Source organism: Engystomops pustulosus, chromosome 1, assembly GCF_040894005.1.
Source record: "Engystomops pustulosus chromosome 1, aEngPut4.maternal, whole genome shotgun sequence".
Lineage (NCBI taxonomy): Eukaryota > Metazoa > Chordata > Amphibia > Anura > Leptodactylidae > Engystomops > Engystomops pustulosus.
The window spans coordinates 22,888,019-22,908,709 of record NC_092411.1 but is presented as its reverse complement, the minus strand read 5'-3'; the positions used below and the strand labels follow the sequence as shown (position 1 = coordinate 22,908,709).

Sequence of the window (20,691 nt, the reverse complement as noted above, 5' to 3'; positions counted from 1 at the left end):
GGGGATCTGCTGAGGTCGCTTTAATAGCGTATGAGGGGAAGCTGGGGGCACAGTATCAGAGGGGCTACAATTTGAAAGGGGACTGGGGGACACAACGTGAGTGTGAGATGGAGGTACTAAGGGGGAGATTATACCGTAATGGGGGGTAAGGAGCAAAAGGCGTGCCTTGGAGCAAAAAAAAAAATGAATGCAGCAAGTGCCACATCTTTTGTTCCCATTTCTCTCCTGCAAAGGTTGGGAGATATGAACTGTATCTATAATCCTATATATCATACGGCTTCATATACCACAGCCCCGGAGGACGTGGAGGGGTCTGTAGTTTATTTCATTGGTTGTTGTTGTGCAGCTGGAGCCAGTAGAGGATTTTACAGCCAAATCCAAAACGACGTAATCCTGTGGTGAATGAAATTAGTGGAGCCAAACACCCGGAGACCCCCCATAGAGCCACTAAATACATTCAAGCCCGCGTCTCTCTGCATGAGGAGCCGCAATAATCTGCTGCGCGGCCGGTGGAGCGCTTTATGGGGAAAAAGTACAACAAAATGGTAAAAGATTCTCATATCTCATCACCCAGACAACCTTATCCATATGCAGAGCAGTCCCAGTGAATAGTCATACATGTACTGAGTTCTCCTGATGATTGGGGGTCCCATCGTCAGACCCTCAAAGATCTTATTCCCTATCCTGTGGACCCGGTAGTGTGCACAGAGTCCTAGGACATCAGTCCACCTTCAAGGATCTATAAATCAAACATTAAATACATAACTATATTGTCACGATTATACATTGTATACCAATTCCATGCAACCAGAAGCAGAATTATGAGCTCTGGACTAGAAGACATGATGGGATTCTGAATAAATGATACACTGTATCTGCCCATGTATCTTCAATGTATCACTAGATTGTATCTTATGAACAAGTTAAAGCGTAGTCCGGTGGGTCAGCAGTCCTGGATCTATCCACAGGTTTCTCTCCAGGAGTCTACCTGGGTCTCCGCTCCTGGATTTGTCGAGTCCTGACTAGGTCATATACAGATGTGAATGAAAACCTTTAACAGTTTGACCTCTACAAAGTAAGAAGAGTCTGCTCTGCCACCTGGTGGTACAAAGTGATACAACACTCCTGCACAAGCAATAATTCAAATCAACAGGTCAAAGTGTAAAGGTCCTGTATGCTGTAATAGGGTCGGGAACCCTGTAATAATAAAGCGGGGCAGTTGGGTCCTCTGTTCAGAAAACCCCATCTCTTGATAAGAGCGTAGAATGGATACAAAAAGCATCTCCATAGATGAAGGAACGGACCTGCATAGAAAGGACACAATGTTATACTTCAATCCTTCAGTGGGGGCGCTGCAGGGACAGTGACTGGCTATTAGAGTAGCTGGGCGTGGGAGGACTGCAGCAGTTTTCCCTCATGTCGGCTGACTCCATTACTGACCCTTATTATAGTGGGTTGGTGCATTAGGACCCAGTATCCACCCAGTGACTGTGGAGGGACCGATTGTCTTTTCATTCATATTTAGATTGCAAAATTAGGGGAGGTGAAGAATGAAGCCAAAAATAAAAGCTTGGGATGAGGAATCCTAATGACAAGCTATAAATGTCACAGCGATGAAACGGTGGTGCGCAGCGATTCTGGGGACTCTGAGCTCCTATTATTGAAAACTTTATAATTATTTAGAATTTATCATTATTATAGGATCCGCCGCTGTGCGAGATGATTCCCCTCAGCCATTAATGACTAATGCAGGATATCTGCAGATATTTCGTCTGGGCCGACACAGTGCCATTTCTTAAGGTTTTCCATCATAGAGATAAGGAACAACGGAGAAGAAAATGTGCCCAAAAATGTGTCACCAGACATCCAGAAACATGCAGTGCTAGGTTATATTGGGTGCAGTTTGCCCTTTAACCCACCTTTGTGTCCCATGCAGCAAAATAGGACACATACCTTACAGTGCTCCTAAAATAGCAGTGACCCCGAGTAACAAACGGCGCAATGACCCCGAGTACCATACGGTGCAGTGACCCCAAGTACCATACGGTGCAGTCACCCCGAGTACCATACGGTGCATTCACCCTGAGTACCATACGGTGCAGTGATCCTGAGTACTATACGGTGCAGTGATCCTGAGTACCATACGGTGCAGTGATCCTGAGTACTATACGGTGCAGTGATCCTGAGTACCATACGGTGCAGTGATCCTGAGTAACATACGGTGCAGTGATCCTGAGTAACATACGGTGCAGTGATCCTGAGTAACATACGATGCAGCGACCCTGAGTAACATTTGGTGCAGTGACCCTAACATACGGTGCCATGACCCTGAGTAACATACGGTGCAGTGACCCTGAGTAACATACAGTACTGTGTCTCTGATAGCACACAGTACACCATTTGTTGCAGAGTGTCCTCATAGTGACCTCTGCTCAGCACCCAGTGCCCCTCAGTAGCAAACTGCACCCCCAGTAGTATACAGTGTCTACAAGCCGTATACAATTTTCCCTTCCCCCCCAGACGAAGGCTCATTTGGAGCCGAAACGCGCGTCGGGGCGTGCAGCCGTCTCGGACACCGGAACACTTTTATCAGACTACTTGGTAAGGACTGGCATTTATATAACCTTGGATACCTGAAAACTCTTTTTACCGCACTAGCATGGACACTACCTCGCATAGCGCTTCATTAGGATATCCTTGGGCCATTACACTATTTATCCCAGTTCCTTCATTTATTCATGCAGACTAGACCTTTCCTTTGCGTTCCATGTGCTGTCCTTGTGCACGACTGCATTTCTTCTGTGTATCACTGTTCTGTATGTCTTGCATCCTGCATTCTATATTCAGTCTATGGTTTTAATATACTATATCAATAAAGATTTATTAATTTTCCACTCACTGTTGTTGTAGTCTTTCCTCCTTTCCCCCATTTGGGGATACCATTGGTCTCACAATTTTCCCTTCTTGCGTACAGCGCTGTAACATACACTATCCCCTTCAGGTATACAGTGCTCCCATTTTATCCCCTAGGAACATAATGGGGGCCATTTACTAAGGGCCCGAATCGCATTTTTACCTCGGGTTACCTCGGGGCGTGGCTGTCGGAAAACCCATTGGATTCGGAGAAACCGCTGTATTTTTTTAAAAAAAATGTGTCGCTTGACACGCATTTACCTGCACCTGGCCTGGCTTGGGGAACTTCAGTGAACTCCGACGGAATTCAGCGCAGCAGCGACACCTGGTGGACATCGGGGGAACTGCCTTAGTGTCCACAGAGAACGCGCCACTGGATCGCGAATGGACCGGGTGAGTAAATCTGCCCCAATGTGTCCTCACAACTGCCCCAGTTGCATCCTCTGTCACCTTGTATCACACAGGACACCAAACTAGTATACGGATCCCCCATGCATAGTACACCATCATTACATACACATTATCCTGATACATTCTCACCACGTCCCCCATAGTCAGTATCTCTTATAATGATGATGCCACACTGCCGCCTGTCGTCACCGGGCACACGCTGTCCTCGCCAGCTCAGTTGGCATTTTTCACAATCTAAGTTGAATTCTGTAATCATAGCGGCCGGCGGGGCACAATGCCCACATGCAGCGCGTCCCAGCTACCCAATAACCGCACTGTGCTCCTAATGTTCTCTCTCCTACAGATAAGTCACCCAAGCATATACAGCGTGTACTGCATGTAGACGAGGCCGCCAGTGACCCTGCTAAAAATATCCCATTATCGGGAAGAGCGACGCTTTCTTTTTAAATTAACTCTGCGCAGACAGGTCAGGAGAGAGATAGAGGACCTCCGGTAGGCGGGCGTGCGGTCAGGGCGATGATAGAGGTAATCAGACAACGGTAATTGTGCGGACGTGTAACACATACATAATCGCCGCAGAGAGTCCGCACAACAAGACGAAAAATAATTGCTCATCAGTCACATAATTCACCCGTCCTCACTGATCCTCTATTAGCGGAGGGCAAAGTCTCCAGACGCTGATGAATTCAGATTGTGCTTGTCTGATCCCCTCAGCGTCTGCAAGGAAGAAGAGGACGGGGTTAATCCAAAAGCAGCGCAGGCAGCAAAAAGAATAAACGATTCCGGAATGGAATTTCTGAGTTCCATTTTTTTAATTCAATCGGCAATAAAAATCCAATTTACATTATCAGCGGATGAGGGTGCGCGCTGCTCCTGTACCGCCCAGACAAGGCGTCCGTCTGCTCCCCCGTCACCTCCACTAGGACGCTCTGCTTATTACTAGTCAGGACAGACACCACAACCTGCGCCAGACTATTATTTCATGCGCTTATAGGATTCATGTTTTCCTAAAAGTGTCCAAATTAACTGGTGAGGTTTAGAAATATGCAACAAATTAACAAATTTAAATGATAAAATTTGCTGCAGAACAATAAAAAAAAAATCTAAAAATTTCAGTGGCAAACTTCAAGGCATCAAGAAATACAGCACAAAAACATCTATACTGTACTCAGGGCTTTAGCACCATAGGCAGAATACAGGCAGTCCCCGGGTTACGTACAGGATAGGTTGTGTAGGTTTGTTCTTAAGTTCAGTTTGTATGTAAGTCGGAACTGTATATTTTATAATTGTAACCCCAGCAAGAATTTTTTTTGGTCTCTGTGACAATTGGATTTTAAGAATGTTGGATTGTTATAAGAACCAGGATCAACAATAAAGCTTAATTACAGATACCTTTAGTATCTGTTATAGCTGTTTATTGTAGTCTTGGGCTAAAGTACAGTAAATTACCAATTACCAGAGGTCCGTTTGTAACTAGGGGTCGTCTGTAAGTCGGGTGTTCTTAAGTAGGGGACCACCTGTATTACAAAATGACAAATATTAATATGTTCGTTTTTTTGTCACATTGTTGTTAAATTTAGTAGTGACTTGTGGAGGCGTAATCAGAGTTAATGACAGAATTTAATAATAATGTAGTGTTACTACACGTACATCATTCTCAGTTGTTTTACAGCTGGTGGCTGGAGACTAGCTGCTATGATAACCCCCTACAATGCACACAGAAAGGAGATAAGCATTTGCTCCATAACTCTCTCACTCAGAAGCATCAGTAGGTTCATATAGAATACGATAACCCTGCACTGATGGGAATAAAGCACTTAGGGTGAGATAGAAACTTACTATTATCTCCAGCAGCCATTTTCTCTAGCAGTGTCTTGCCTTCTCACTCAGAAGCATCAGCAGGGTCATATATAACATTATAGAGAAGTACAAACCTTTGCTGAAGGAAATAAAGCACTTGGGACAAAATAGAAACTTACTTTTGTCTCCAGCATAGATTGTTATGTACATGGAATATCCCTGGGAACTGAAGCTCCTCTTGGGAGTCTAAAACTGAATTTAGAATCAATTTATTAATGAAAGTCAGTGTAGTAGTAAAGGAGTGGGAGAGCCACAAAGAAGCAAAGATATGAAATAAAGTTTCTTAAAGTCACTGACTCATTCGTACAAATCATTAATCCAAAATTTGTTAAAAGCAACGACCATTATTATTATCCATGAATAAAGCCTAATTTGTGTATAAATTTCTCATCATTCTGGTCTCTGCTTGCTTGCAATGAATGAGGACCTTCGTGTCTTCATTCAGAGGCAGTGACCCTGTACATAGCTAGTCCTGCTCTCAGCTAAAAAGTGGAGACAATTGTATCCAGTCTGGACAATGCTCTGTGATCTCTCTGCTAGTTTGTTACAATATATCAGTCTGGAGTATTTATACAATGTAACTCAATGCATGACATATATAACTGTATAGAAATATAGTGCCCTATGACTATTGGCTACTGCTGGGGCCCAGTAACTATGGGCTGTTGTGGTGGCACTGTAACTAGGGGGCCCATTAACTCGACTGGCTACTGTGGGGGCCTTGTGATTATACTGTAGGGGTCCTGTGACTAAATTGGCTACTGTGGTGGCCCTTTCTCTGAATTGGCTACTGTAGGAACCCAGTGACTATATTGGATGTTGTAGGAAGCTTGTTTCTGGTATGGTATCTTTTTAGTAATTTTGCTTCTGACATTGTATCTATGTAATAAGCTTGGTTCTGATAATATATCTATGAAGTATCTTGATTCCAGTGCTGTATCTATGAAGTAATCTTGGTTCCAGTGCGGTATTTATGTAGTAAGCTTGGTTCTAGAGCTTTATCTATGAAGTAATCTTGGTTCCAGTGCGGTATTTATGTAGTAAGCTTGGTTCTAGAGCTGTATCTATGTAGTAATCTTGGTTCCAGTGCGGTATTTATGTAGTAAGCTTGGTTCTAGAGCTTTATCTATGAAGTAATCTTGGTTCCAGTGCGGTATTTATGTAGTAAGCTTGGTTCTAGAGCTTTATCTATGAAGTAATCTTGGTTCCAGTGCGGTATTTATGTAGTAAGCTTGGTTCTAGAGCTGTATCTTTGTAGTAATCTTTTGGTACTATCATATCTTTAGTTATGTTATAGTTTCTATGCAGCAAAGCGAATTACATTCCTGTTTTTATGCACTAAAATGTCAGATCACTTACAAACTGTAGACCATTAGGGAGACCACAATCTCTTTACATTTTCGATGTGGTGTAGAGTAGTACAGTGCGGTGGGGCCTATAGAATTTGCCAGTCTTGTCTTGTAATTCCTATTTTCAGCCCTGCCACGATGTGACTACAGAAACTTTCTTGTCTCGTTTGTTTTTGTCAGCATTTTCCTTATATTTGGCTGCAGCCTGCTGACTCTTTTGTCTGCGGAGGACGCTTGCGCTCACGCTCCGCTATTGTGGCGAGGATTGGTGTCAGGACTGCGAGTTTCCATAGTGTTATTTATAGGTTTCTGGACGCCTTGTACCCGCCCATGCTTATGTATCTGTTCCACGAGAACCAATGTAGATTAACACGGTGCGACGCAACATTACTTAATGGAGGGTAACGCCAAGCCAGGATTAGCAGAATATAATAACCCAACCATATAAATGCTGCTACAACCTGGGAACATAGTATGGATGTCCCTTTACATGTACATAGGGAGTAGAGTTTGGATCTGCTACATCTGGCAATCACATGCTGTATAGTAGTGAGGAAAATATAAGACACAAAGTTGCAGGTTTAGTAACATTGTATCCAAAATATTGAGTCACCACAGTAGTAGGGAGGAGTCATCCCATCCCTCTATTTGATGGAGCAGTAGGTTGATCTTGTATCCAATCAATGTCTATAGCTATATGATATAGCACAGTCCTCAGGTGTAGTCTACTTGCTCATAGATGTGAATGGAGCAGGCCACTACATCAATTAGGGGTACACGGACCACCCTGCTGTGAACACTCCAGCCAATACAAGAAATGACCACATGCTCCACCATGGTACGGTATATATCTCTCATCTGTTGCTAATAATAGTGTAATGGAAAACCAAAATGGAGTCGAAGATACAACATGTCTTCTCTTGAAAAGACAGTTCATGTAACTTTATTTCAACTGTGAATGAACCCAAGTCAACATAGCTTATCCTCATTTGACACTCTGTTAGGTATCACATATTTCTTGGATGCGTCCATCTCCTTGGTTGCTTTCCAATGGAAATTGGCCACTTTCATGAGAAACTATACCATTAGGAGAATGATGAGAAACACATATGCGTACACATGTCTTTCCACATAGTTTGGTGACGCAGACATAGGGTATAAAAACTCGGGACTATAGAATAGAATGAAATAGATTAGAACAGAACAGATTTGAAGGCTAGCTATATACTGTTGCGGCTTGTATCTCTGTGGGACGCCTAGAGAACAAACCTGATGCTACCTATCAATACCTGTCATTCTACTGCTTGGTGATAGTCCGTGAAGGTCATCAATGATGCTGGACAGAGTTGTAAGTTGATAAGCCAGATATAGAACATGGTCCTTTGTGACCTCCGATCCGGACTGTCCGACGAGGATGAACTCTGCCGGGATTCACAAAGATCGTGCACCTGATATCCTGCATGTGTCGCTTCCCTGCTCAGGTCCGCCGGAGTTCACCTTCTTCTTCCTGTGCATGTAAGTGCATGGGTTGCGACACAATTTTTTAAGTTAAATCCCACAATCTGTCGGATCGTCCAACGGCCCGACCTGTGATTTGTGTCGCAAGAAAGCTGGCGCCAAAATCCGATGGCATGCGCCAAAAACCCCTTTTAGATTCCTGTCCCAGCGGCGCAAAAGGAAAGCGTCAGGATGTCCAACGAAAGTGCGGTCCGCGGGGCCCTTAGTAAATGAGCCCCACAGTCTTGGGATATATGATACAATGTAGATACAAGAGACAGCGTTCTGGGATACATGGTACAGTGTGGATACATCATGTATGAGACACAATTTTGGGATACATGATACGATGTAGATACATCATATATGAGATACAGTCCTGGGATACCTGATACAATGTGGATACACAAGCTACAGTCCTGGGATACCTGATAAGGTGTAGATACATCATGCATGAGACACACTCTTGGGATACATGATACAAAGTAGATACAAGAAACATAGTTGTGGGATACATGATACAATGTGGATACATGAGATACAGTCCTGGGATACATGATAAGGTGTAGATACGTGACATACAGTCCTTGGATACATGAGGATACATGGATACATATTATTGTTCTCCATGTGACAGGTATTTACTAAGAATATCTGCAGTAACCGGCAGTAATTCCATCTGTCGGCTTGGGTTATGTTAGGAATTTTCGGCTAATTATGTGTTTTGCGCGCTGACAGCTCGGCCGCAGATCTCATGTCTGTTGTCAGCAAAATTCTGCTCATGAATTATGGAATTCTGGAGAATAAAAAGAAATCCCGTTGTTTCCATGACCACCATAATGGCTGAGAAGATGTCACTCATCTGCCATGACAGTGAGTGCCCGACACCCGCCATAGCGGCATCTATCCTCACCTGTTGCCTTAAGTGTGTCGAGTCATTAGTGCTGCTTTTTTTGTAATGATTTCCCTGATTTCCCTATTTTTCCTTGGCAGCCATCGCACGAAATGGATTTTATCTGCTGTACAAACAAATTAAAACCTGCGCGGTGTGAAGTCCGTGCGTCTCTGCCAGATAGCAAATTAGCAAATACTAATAATTCACAGAATCTCCCATAGAGGACTGGATGCACGAGGCGAGGATGAAAAACAGCAATTATCATATGAAGTGATGAGAGAACAGAGATGCTCCCCGCTCATATCACGAAATGACCACCCCTATACACTATGTAATGGCGGCCATGACACCAGACACTTAGCCAGATTTCTGTAAACATTTTTATGGAAAAGCCCTTTAAAAGTTCATTGTTTCAAAAATGGCTCTTTTCTAGAATATCAATATCTCAATATAATAAGTGTCTCTGTCACTCCTCACCAACACTCCGCTCCAGCAAGAGACCATAAGTAAAAGAAAATCTCCCCATAACTGGGACAGAAATCCTTTTATGAACTACTGGAGTCTGCCTCTGGAAGTTTCTGGGCTTCCAGCCAATATGACATCCTGCTTACCACCAGGTGATATAAAACCAAAACACAGATTTGAATTAGCAGCACATCGATGGTAGACATATACAAATGAAATCAGGCAGGAGTTATACACAGGTAAGGTAGATAAGCCTGTCAGATTGATAAAAGGAAGGTGACCGGTTTCCCTCAAGCACTAACACAGAGTATACCTGAAGTAGAAATAGAAAGTAATGACCCCTACTCTGGGTCATTACAAATATGTGCATTGATCCACCCAACGATTGCCCCAATTGCTGGGTGCATAGAGGAACAACCTTTTTAAGGTAGGATCCTCCAGATGTTGAAACCTTCAGCATTTTCTTCATGACCTACACTGCTGTGCTCTGAGCTTTATGCACTGAACTTCTACACAGTGCCTCCACTCTGCTCTTAGGCTTCTGGTTGGATACAACAGCAGTCACAGAGAGTGCAGAACACAGCAGTGTGAGTGTATTTCAAGCAAGAAAAGGTGTAAAACTATACATTATATGGAGTAGTGACATGGACTATAATATGTGGTGTTACTGTAAGTCACTTACCGCTCTGTGATGGTCTCCCGTAACCCGCTGGTGACTCCCTTGACCACTGTGCTCGCTTTTGGTGTTAATACCACTTGAGATATAAAAAAGGAGCCTTTCTTCCTCCGTTCCGTAATCGATGAGTGCAGGAATTGGATTAATTTTTCTGTGTCTGTCGTGTTAGCCCAAGGCGCTGGCATCATCTGCCCGGGCCAAAGGAAAGGGACCTCCAGAGCTACAGGACTGTGGTAGAAGACCAGGATCTGGTAATTCCTCTCCCACAGATACTGAAGACTCACCTCCTGGGCAAAGATGGCCGGGCAAGTCTTGTTCCCAAATATGTCCTTCAGCATCTGCACCAGCATTTCATGATGGGATTTTTGCATGCCGTAAAAATGGTTGAAGTCCAAAAACACCACCTCCTTCTTATGAGAGGACAGGAAGGCGTTGATCTCCTCCAAACCTTCGTTGACTTTGGCACTGAATAATCCATGAGCGAAATACAACTCATTATCCGGGTCTCTGGGTTTGGTCGAAATCCGGAGATCAAAATACCTTACTCCAGCCTCCATCTGACTCGTGAAGTTCATGGTCTGAGTGGCCAACCATTTCCTCATGAGTTTTTTGGCAACTGTCCCAAAGACTGAGACAAAGTTCTGGACGGTTTCTGGTTGTTCTGGTCCGACAGGGGACGCTTCATCGATGTAGAAACTGAAGGAGTCATGTGATCCTGTAACAGAAGGAAATCTTATATCAATGAATTGGTTACAGAAGCTTAGATTCCGGTATATTGGAGGACCCCATTTGCCAAGTTCCAAGAGTCACATGCCAAGGCAGAAGTAGAAGCAGGACTATACACTGGGGGCGTGTTCTCACACTGCTGTGCTCTGACTTCTCTGCATTGAACTGGTCCCTGCCCTCTGCTCTGAGTAAAATCTATAGCAGGAATCTGGTTAAATTCCACTTAAATCACTCAAAGCAAAAGGTCAATGCAGAGTAATGAGAGCACAGCAGTGTGAAGAGACATCCCTAGAGCACTTGGAGAAGCTACAATCCTAGAATATAAATCCACAGTCCTGCTGCTACTAACTAAGGTGTGCTTATACATCTCTCATGGACAATACAGAGCATCGGTTGCAGTCTGCTTTGTCAAAATCCCGACAGGTTTCCTTTAAGATGGAGATGGCCCATAATAGTGAGAGATCAGTGACTGCCCCAGTCAGAGCTCAGTGTGAACACCAAATAATTAGTATGCCATCAGAATTGGGATGACTGGGGAACAAAAAACATGATATCATGCACATCCCCAAAAATGTAACTCTTTTGTAATGTGCTCTTTTGTAACACATTGGCAGAGCAGATACATGGAATTCTTTAAGTTACCTGCACAAACCCATAAGTCTATGTACAAGTTGGAGTTTTCAAGGTTAAATTAGCTTTTTTGTCATTTCATTGTCAGACTGGAGTAATGGCAGAGAATTGCCGAGCATCAGTTATCTTCCCTCTGAGTAATGATGAGATAGTGACAGTGGATCCTGGTTCAGTAATGACAATGACACCTGCTGCAGAATGGGGCAAACCATCAGAACTGTAGCTATTCAGCACTTACAGGCGCTATCCACCCGATGAAACCTGCACATCACCATGTAAGATAAACAGCAGCGAGTTTATAGGATGTGTGCAATCACAAATAATTATTACAGAGCTCTGATTACACATCCGTCCAGGGACAATGCCTTACACAGGCTGCAGAGAGCACAGGGCACAGCAGTGGGAGGTTGCACCTACAGTGCACTCTCCAGGAACACTACCTTGCATTGCCTTCAGTCTGCATGGTCACTCCTGACGACAGGTTCCCTTTAAATGATTTACAGAACAACCTAGAACAGGTTCCCAGATAAACAGAGAATAGAGGGGACTTTGTTTGAGTGCCTGGTTATTTTTATACCATGTCATTCCTATTATTTCTATGTAGCTCCTGGTGTCCTGTAGGGTGGCAGTAATCCTGACAATATGAGAGCTCAGACACTTCGAGGATAAAGTAAAGCCGACCCTTTTTGTATGAAAGCCATACTGTGCTTGGAGCGTTCACTTCTTCATGATATCAGCAGAATCCCACATATTATGGTCTGTTCCCGTCTTAGCTGCAGAATCTGACAGATCTCTGACATAGCAACACGACTATTGTTCTCATCATCACAAAAAGGGACTGCGGGATAGTAAGAAACTGGAACAGAAATAGCAACAAGGTCTGTAGCTCCACAGAGCGAGTGCACAAAAGTGCCGGTCACTCCGAGGGAAGGGGCACCAGTAACGGGGTAATACAGGAGGGCAAGGAAAAGGGGAAGAGATGCACAAAAAAGGAGAACAAGCAAAATCAAAGAAGATGAAGGATGGAAGGGTTAAGTGAGAGGAGAAATAAAAGAAAGAAGAGAAGGTAGAGGAAGAGCAGGAAAATGGAAAAGAAGAAGTCATGAAAGTGTAGGGAAAAATAGGTAAGGAAAAGCAAAGGAAGTAGAAAATTAACAAAGGAAGGTAGGAAGAAATGGGAATATAAAGGGGAAGTCATGTGGAGGGAAAGGTAAGGGGACAATTAAAAGAAACTGAAGAAAAGAGAAATAGAAATGAAAAGAAATGGTAGAAGACAAGGAAAGAAGGAAAAGATGAGAATAAATAAAGAGATGGAAAACTAGGAGCAGTAATGGTAAGAGAAAAGAAGAGATGGAAGGTAAGGAGAGTAAAAGGAAAGTGAGGAGAAGGAAAGTCGAAGAGGAAGGAAAAACAAAGGGAAAGCAAAAGGAAATAAAATGTAAAAAGTGAAGAGAAGGAAAGGGAAAAGCGAGACGGAGGAGTAACAGTGTAAGAAAACAGAAACAAAAGAAAAGCAATGGGAAGAAAGAGAAAGGAATGGAAGGGAAGAAGTACAAGATAGAGAAGGCAGGGGGAAAGTAAAGGTATGGAGGAAGGGATGGAGGGGGAGTAAAGAGAAGCTGAATAAATACAGAAGAGATGGAAGGGTAGAGAAACACATGAAGGGGAAAGGAAGAAAGGGGAGATCAAAAGGGAGAATGTGGAATAGAGGGAGAAGGATAGAAGATAAGGGGAAGTAAGATCACAGTGGAATAGAAGAGAGCAGAGGTGAGAAGAGGATGGATGGAGACAGAGAAGGTGGTGGCCGCGCTCCTGGACCATCGGCTTGTGGTCAGTAGTGGCCTCCAGGAGCATTTAAAGAAAACCCCTCCAATAAGATGTAATCTGCATTTCTTCTGAGATCTATAAGAAAATTCCACTTCTGTCAGCTTAATAATTCTCCCGATCTGATCTCTTACTAAAGGTTTGTATGTTCATCTGGTTCTTCAGCCTCCCTGCAGAGTTATATATAACCTGTAACCAGAGCCTGGGACAAACCAGAGTGCGGTCTGGATGACGGCCATCTACAGTCCCCAGGTAGGTAGTCCTAACTAAAATCAATGTTGTTATCAATGCTATTCCCAACTAACAACACACCATCCGAGTGCTACTCTGCTTATATCAAGGTCCTGGAGCTAGATGGTCAGTGGTGGCACAGGTTAGGACGGTAACACCCAATTAGACTATTTAAAGGGGTTGTCCAGGATTTTAAAAAATGTCTCTTCTCACAACAGCAACACTTTCATTTATAGGTTGTGTCTGGTATTGCTGCTCAATCCCATTTACTTCACTAGAGTTCATGTGTAATACCAGACACATGCTATGGACTGGGGGTGGTGCTATTGAACCTTCAAAATGAATGAATGAAGATTGTGTTGCAGGGGAGTAACTTAAAGGTTTCCTTGTTATCCCCTATCCATAGGCGGTCTGGGGTGCGAGGGTACCTGCCAAGAATTAGGAGGAACAGTTCTCTCATTCATGTGACTTGGGGTGGGTTCTGATGGTCAAAACCTCCACCAATTGGAAGCTGATTTGGGTTCAAACACGTTTATGTATCCTGCCAGTGTCCATATAGCATTTTGAATATCCCTTTAAGTGTAACCTATTCCTTGCTATATTCTCTGCAGTAACCTTTCATTACTGTGTCTACAGCTCCTATGTTTACCTATGTGTCTCCATGGTAACAGACTACAAACTAGTCCCTGTGCAGTCAGATCCTGCAGCCATACTCCCTTCCGGCCTTCCATCTGTTATCGACTAATTTACATTGAAAAAGATCTAGTAGAAATATGAAAGAAAGTTTAAGATGATCAAACTACAGCAAGTTGTCTTGTCTGTTATCATGGAGCCACATTGCTCTGCCTAGGAGCTGTAAACACAGGAAATAATAAAATATTAGTTACAGGATTGCTTTATTTTACATGTAGAGAAGTAAATAAATGGCTTTGGGGATGTATGTACAAAAAATACAATAGATGGACACAAATGATCTATAATTAAATCTACAGCAAGTTGTGCCAAACGACAAACTCGACTCTGCTATCTCTGACAATGAAGGAGTCTGGATGAGGCTGATGGCCATGTGCATCTTGTATTATATAATCTGTCACTATCATCGTCCGCACAGCCCCCCCCCGCCCCCGGGTGTATATATGACTTGTACATCAGTCCTGTCAATCTGCTGGATGTTACTGACCATCTAATGAAATAAAACATGAGGCGTAATTGAATTACTGCAAACCTTCTGCCTGACGTATAGATAATGCTCTCCGCTGTACAGCTCCCGGGGGACGCCGCCAGACCCACAACTTTACATTAGGAAACCTTTAGCGTAGGATCTGATTGTGCTGTAAATACAGGAGAAGACTGCGGCGCGGTTAGACAGGAGAAGAGTGAACGTGGCCATCCATATCCATAGCTATACCCTTCTACTGCTGCTACAGTATCTGCATCTCATGATGCCTCCTAATCCCAATCCCATGATGCCTCCTCCTAAAGGTACACCTGATGGCTAGACAGGAGAAGAGTGAACGGGTCCATCTATCCATAGCTATAGCCTTCTACTGCTGCTACAGTATCCTCGTCTCATGATGCCTCCAAATCCCATGATGCCTCCTCCTAAAGGTACACCTGATGGCTAGACAGGAGAAGAATGAATGTGGCCATCTATCCAAAGCTATAGCCTTCTACTGCTGCTACAGTATCCTCATCTCATGATGCCTCATAATCCCAACCCCATGATGCCTCCTCCTAAAGGTACACCTGATGGCTAGACAGGAGAAGAGTGAACATGGCCATCTTTCCATATCTATAGCCTTCTACTGCTGCTACAGTATCCTCATTTCTTGATGCCTCTTAATCCTAATCCCATGATGCCTCCTCCTAAAGGTACAACTGATGGCTAGACAGGAGAAGAGTGAATGGGTCCATCTATCCATAGCTATAGCCTTCTACTGCTGCTACAGTGTCCTCATCTCATGATGCCTCCCAATCCCAACCCCATGATGCCTCCTCCTAAAGGAACACCTGATGGCGAGACAGGAGAAGGGTTAACGGGTCCATCTATCCATAGTTATAGCCTTCTACTGCTGCTACAGTATTCTCATTTCTTGATGCCTCTTAATCCTAATCCCATGATGCCTCTTAATCCCAATCCCATGATGCCTCCTCCTAAAGGTACACCTGATGGATAGACAGAAGAAAAGTGAAAGTGGCCATCTATCCATAGCTATAGCCTTCTTCTGCTTCTACAGTATCCTCATCTCATGATGCCTCATAATCCCAACCCCATGATGCCTCCTCCTAAAGGTACACCTGATGGCTAGACAGGAGAAGAGTGAACATGGCCATCTTTCCATATCTATAGCCTTCTACTGCTGCTACAGTATCCTCATTTCTTGATGCCTCTTAATCCTAATCCCATGATGCCTCCTCCTAAAGGTACAACTGATGGCTAGACAGGAGAAGAGTGAATGGGTCCATCTATCCATAGCTATAGCCTTCTACTGCTGCTACAGTGTCCTCATCTCATGATGCCTCCCAATCCCAACCCCATGATGCCTCCTCCTAAAGGAACACCTGATGGCGAGACAGGAGAAGGGTTAACGGGTCCATCTATCCATAGTTATAGCCTTCTACTGCTGCTACAGTATTCTCATTTCTTGATGCCTCTTAATCCTAATCCCATGATGCCTCTTAATCCCAATCCCATGATGCCTCCTCCTAAAGGTACACCTGATGGATAGACAGAAGAAAAGTGAAAGTGGCCATCTATCCATAGCTATAGCCTTCTTCTGCTTCTACAGTATCCTTATCTCTTGATGCCTCTTGATCCCAATTCCATAATGCCTCCTAATCCCAATCCCATGATGCCTCCTCCTAAAGGTACGCCTGATGGTTAGACAGGAGAAGAGAGAAATCCTAGCAGAAGCTTCCTGACGTTAGTTGCTGCAGTTTAGTATATGATATCAGAAATGTCAGAATTATCCATGTTTTTCTCATGATTCTCCATCATCATTCATACAGATATCATCATTACATTCCACAGAAGTTTATTGATAGGGGAGAGGTAGATTGGGCAGGGTGAAAGAGCCGACGCACGGGCTCAGACAGAAGCTGCCAGAGATAATTTGAAGTTTCTATCTCACCCCAAGTGCTATATTCCCATCAGTACAGGTCAGTCATTCCCTTTATTATGTGATTCTGCTGCAGCTTTATGGTGATAGAGGAGAGACACAGGCACAGAAGCTGCTATATAATGGCAAGTATCTATCTCACCCCATGTGCTTTATTCCCGTCAGTACCTATATAAAGTGCTATATGATACTGATGATGCTTCTGAGTGATAAAGGAGAGACATAGGCACAGATGGAGAGACTGCTGAAGCAAACGGTAAGTTACCATCTCACCCCAAGTGCTTAATTCACGTTCATAGTGGCCAGTACTTATTCTGTAATGTCCTACATGACCCTGCCTATTCTTCTTAGTAAAAGAGAGAGACACAGGCATAGAGGCTGCTAGATATAATGGCAAGAATCTATCTCACCCCATATTCTTTATCCCCATCAGTACAGGTCAGTACCTATATAATGTGCTATATGATCCTAATGATGCTTCTGTGTGATAAAGGAGAGACATAGGCACAGATGGAGACACTGCTGAAGCTAACGGTAAGTTACCATCTCACCCCACGTTCTTAATTCATGTTTGTACTTGTCAGTACTTTTTCTATAATGTGTTACCTGACCCTTATGCTTCTTAATAAGAGAGAGACACAGGCAAAACTGAGGCTGCTGTAGATGCCAGCAGGTTTCTTTCTCACCCCATATGCTTTATTTAATTGATTACAGTACTATAATGTCCTGCATGATCCTGCTGATGCTTCAGAGCGAGAGAGTTTGTTATGAGGCAGATTCTCCTATAGGTAAGGTATGGGAGACATCATACCAGAACCTGGAATGGACAGACTTGGCACAGGATTCGGCAGGTTTGGGATATTAACACTGCGCTGCATAGAGACCTGCCCATAGTTTCTTGTCCCCAATGCTGCTGACAGTTTCCCGTTAACGTCACCTCCCTGTTCATAATGACTAAACTTATGTTTTTATATTCTGAGCCATTTAGTTTAATTTTCTTGATGCCAAATATTTAGCAGAACTAACACTCGGGAAGTCGCTGCCTGAAAATGTCAAAACTTAGACAATAATAATTTGGAAAACCCAGCTGGCTCTTGAATGCTTTCAGAGAGAAGTAGCGCTCAATCATGGTTCCTAGAAGCCTATAATAAGTGGCATACACGTCGTCCGCCCACACACTCTCTGAAACTCTAAATACTGTATTTAAACCCAAATATTCAGAAAAGGGGAGAAGCCGAGTCACAAGGAGATAACTTATTGTAAATAGGAAAATAATGATAAAAACAACTTCAAGATCTGACGCCATTTACTGTTCCGCCCCAAAACATCAGGGATTTATGGGTCTGAGGGAGAGCGTAGGTGTCTGGAGCTATGAGAGCGGCACAATCCTCGCTAGAGAAGTGGATCGTCTGAGCTGCAAAGTGTTTAGTGCTGAGTATGTTCACGTGCAGAGTCTATACAGTTTTCCAATTATTCTCTATTCTTCTCCTCTATAACTTCTCAAGCTGCAGGTAGAAAATCTACCTCCTTATTGGGGGTGTATTCAGAGGTGTAGCTGCTAGGGGGGGGGGGGGCAAACTGGCATTGGCTCTGGGCCCCAGGACTTTGCGGGGCCCACTCCACAGCTTTCATCTCACTCTGTCTTTCTAAGACACAGATATAGGTGAATGCAGTGACTAGTGCTGCTCTGCTCTCTATAGTAACACGTGTTTTATCATGCACCTTTCAGGACCTGCGAGTCTTCCAAAGGTCCAGAAAGGGCAGAACTGCAGGAGGAAGGAAATACAGGAGATGCTTGAGGTAAGTATGGATGGTGTATGTGTATCGGTTTGTGTATGTTTATGTCCCTTGTTACTCCTTTCCTATTTTGAACCTAGCAAAACACTACTACTCCTATCCTACAGTATCTGGGACTACACTACTCACCACACTACTCCTGTCCTATATATATATTGGCAAAGCAAAACACTACTACTCCTATCCTACAGTATCTGGGAACAGCACCACACTACTCCTGTCCTATATATATATTGGCAAAGCAAAACACTACTACTCATATCCTCCAAATATAGGCATATCACAGCACTACTACTTCTATACCGTGTATCATGTAGACAGAACATCACTGTTACTCCTAACCTACATGGCTCAGCACAGCACAGTACTGCTACACCTATCATGTGTATATATGGGCACAGCACAGTACTGCTACACCTATCATGTGTATATATGGGCACAGCACAGTACTGCTACACCTATCATGTGTATATATGGGCACAGCACAGTACTACTCCTCCTATCCTGTATATATATGGGCACAGCACAGTACTACTCCTCCTATCCTGTATATATGTGCACAGAACATTACTATTTCTCCTATTCTGTATATATGGGCACATTACTACTACTCCTATCTTATATATGGGTACAGCACAGTACTACTACTCCTAATCCTGTAAATAAGGGCACAGCAAAGTACAAATACTCTTATTCTGTATATATGGGTTCAGCACAATACTATTACTGCTATTCCATATATGGGCACAGCACAGTACTACTACTCCTATCCAGTATATATGGTACAGTACTATGACTCCTATCCAGTATCTATGGCACAGTACTATGACTCCTATCCAGTATCTATGGCACAACACAATACTACCACTCCTATCCTGTATATTAGACACAATACTACCACTCAATAAAAATGCCAGATTGATGGATATAAATTGGAGACTTTCCTTTCATATCCATGAACATGGACAACAATTTTATATAAAAGTGTAAAGACCATGGCAGCCAAGATGTAGCTGGTAGAAGTCATAGTGGTCCTGGTTGAATGGAAGAGTCAGAATGTGGATGACTACAATTAGAGAAGTCACTACATTTCTATGTACTGATATGACCAAGCTAATGGTAATGTGGTGGTAATATTGGTATAGCAAGGTTTTCGGACTTCCACCCCTATGCTGAAACCCTAGCTATGACTCTGGGTCTAGTGCAAGAAAGTCAGGAGCAGATGTCAGGAATGAAGACAAGATGTCCAGTAGTCTGAAAAGATAGTAACTGATGTCAGATCAGAGGCGAACAAGACTTCCTAGGTGATGTCTGCAGATTTTGTGTCAACTGTTGGCAGATGCCCTGCTAGCAAAGAATGGATCAAAAATTTATAAACGCAGTTAGGAGTGGTTACTGAGTTCTCATGCAGCATCACACAGGGCGAGATGAACAGGGTGTCATAAGACAGTCAACAGTCCAAAAAGAGAGTGCTTGCCATCAGATCATAGAAGATAAGTATTTGGTAAGTATAAGTGAAGTCTGCAGAGTTCCTCTCAACTGATGGTAGATCCCCTGCTGGAAAAATCTGGAGCAAAGAAGAGTCAGGAATGAAGTCAGGAACTTAGTCAGAAACTTTCACTGAGATGGTGCTCAGGATGTAAAAGGACTTCCCAGGTGAGGTGGAGCAAAGACTGGGGGCAAGAATGATAGTAGGAGAGGCAAAGAGACAATGGCAGGGTCATAGGACAGTCCAGAAGACCAAAAAGAAAGTGCCCAATATCAGAATTAGAGGAGATATGGACCTTGCAGCTGCGGTCTGCGGGTTTTAGGATAGCAGAGTATGAAGCAAAGATTGGTGTGAAGCATGCATCTACTATACATATATGTTGGACCCTAAAGAATTGTGCGAGTTGCATATTTGGTAAATACACTCCCGGGACCAGCTATGACAGGAGGACATGCTCACAAGACAATCTAGGGCAGTGATGGCGAACCTTTTTAGGGACCGAGTGCTGAAACTACAAGCAAAAGCCACATATTTTTTACAAAGTGCCGAATGCCAATTTAAGGTAAATAAAGTAACTCACAGCTTTCAAACGTATTGGCACCCTGAGGACACCAATAAAGTAGAAAGAAGGAGAAATTCTGATTATTATTGGAGTTTCCCTCTAAGGTCCCCTTAAGAGGTCTGGAGAAGGGTCTACAATCATTATCCAGCTCTGTCCACACCTCCTTGCTCCTCCTATACTTCAAGTAACTTTAAAATAATGCTGAACGTCCTGGGCTTCCTGTGTCTGCAGGGAGGTCTTGAGTCCT

General features: G+C 43.5%; 1 protein-coding gene across 1 annotated transcript in view; it reads right to left on the bottom strand.

Annotated features, from left to right (window-relative positions):
- The window catches only part of PLCXD3 (phosphatidylinositol specific phospholipase C X domain containing 3), a 49,165-nt gene that overhangs the window by 9,508 nt on the left and 18,966 nt on the right, over window positions 1–20,691 (bottom strand). Inside the window, exon 2 of the mRNA XM_072135528.1 lies at window positions 10,073–10,781. Coding sequence (XP_071991629.1) covers window positions 10,073–10,781 — 709 coding nt within the window. The remainder of the gene's footprint in view (window positions 1–10,072; window positions 10,782–20,691) is intronic.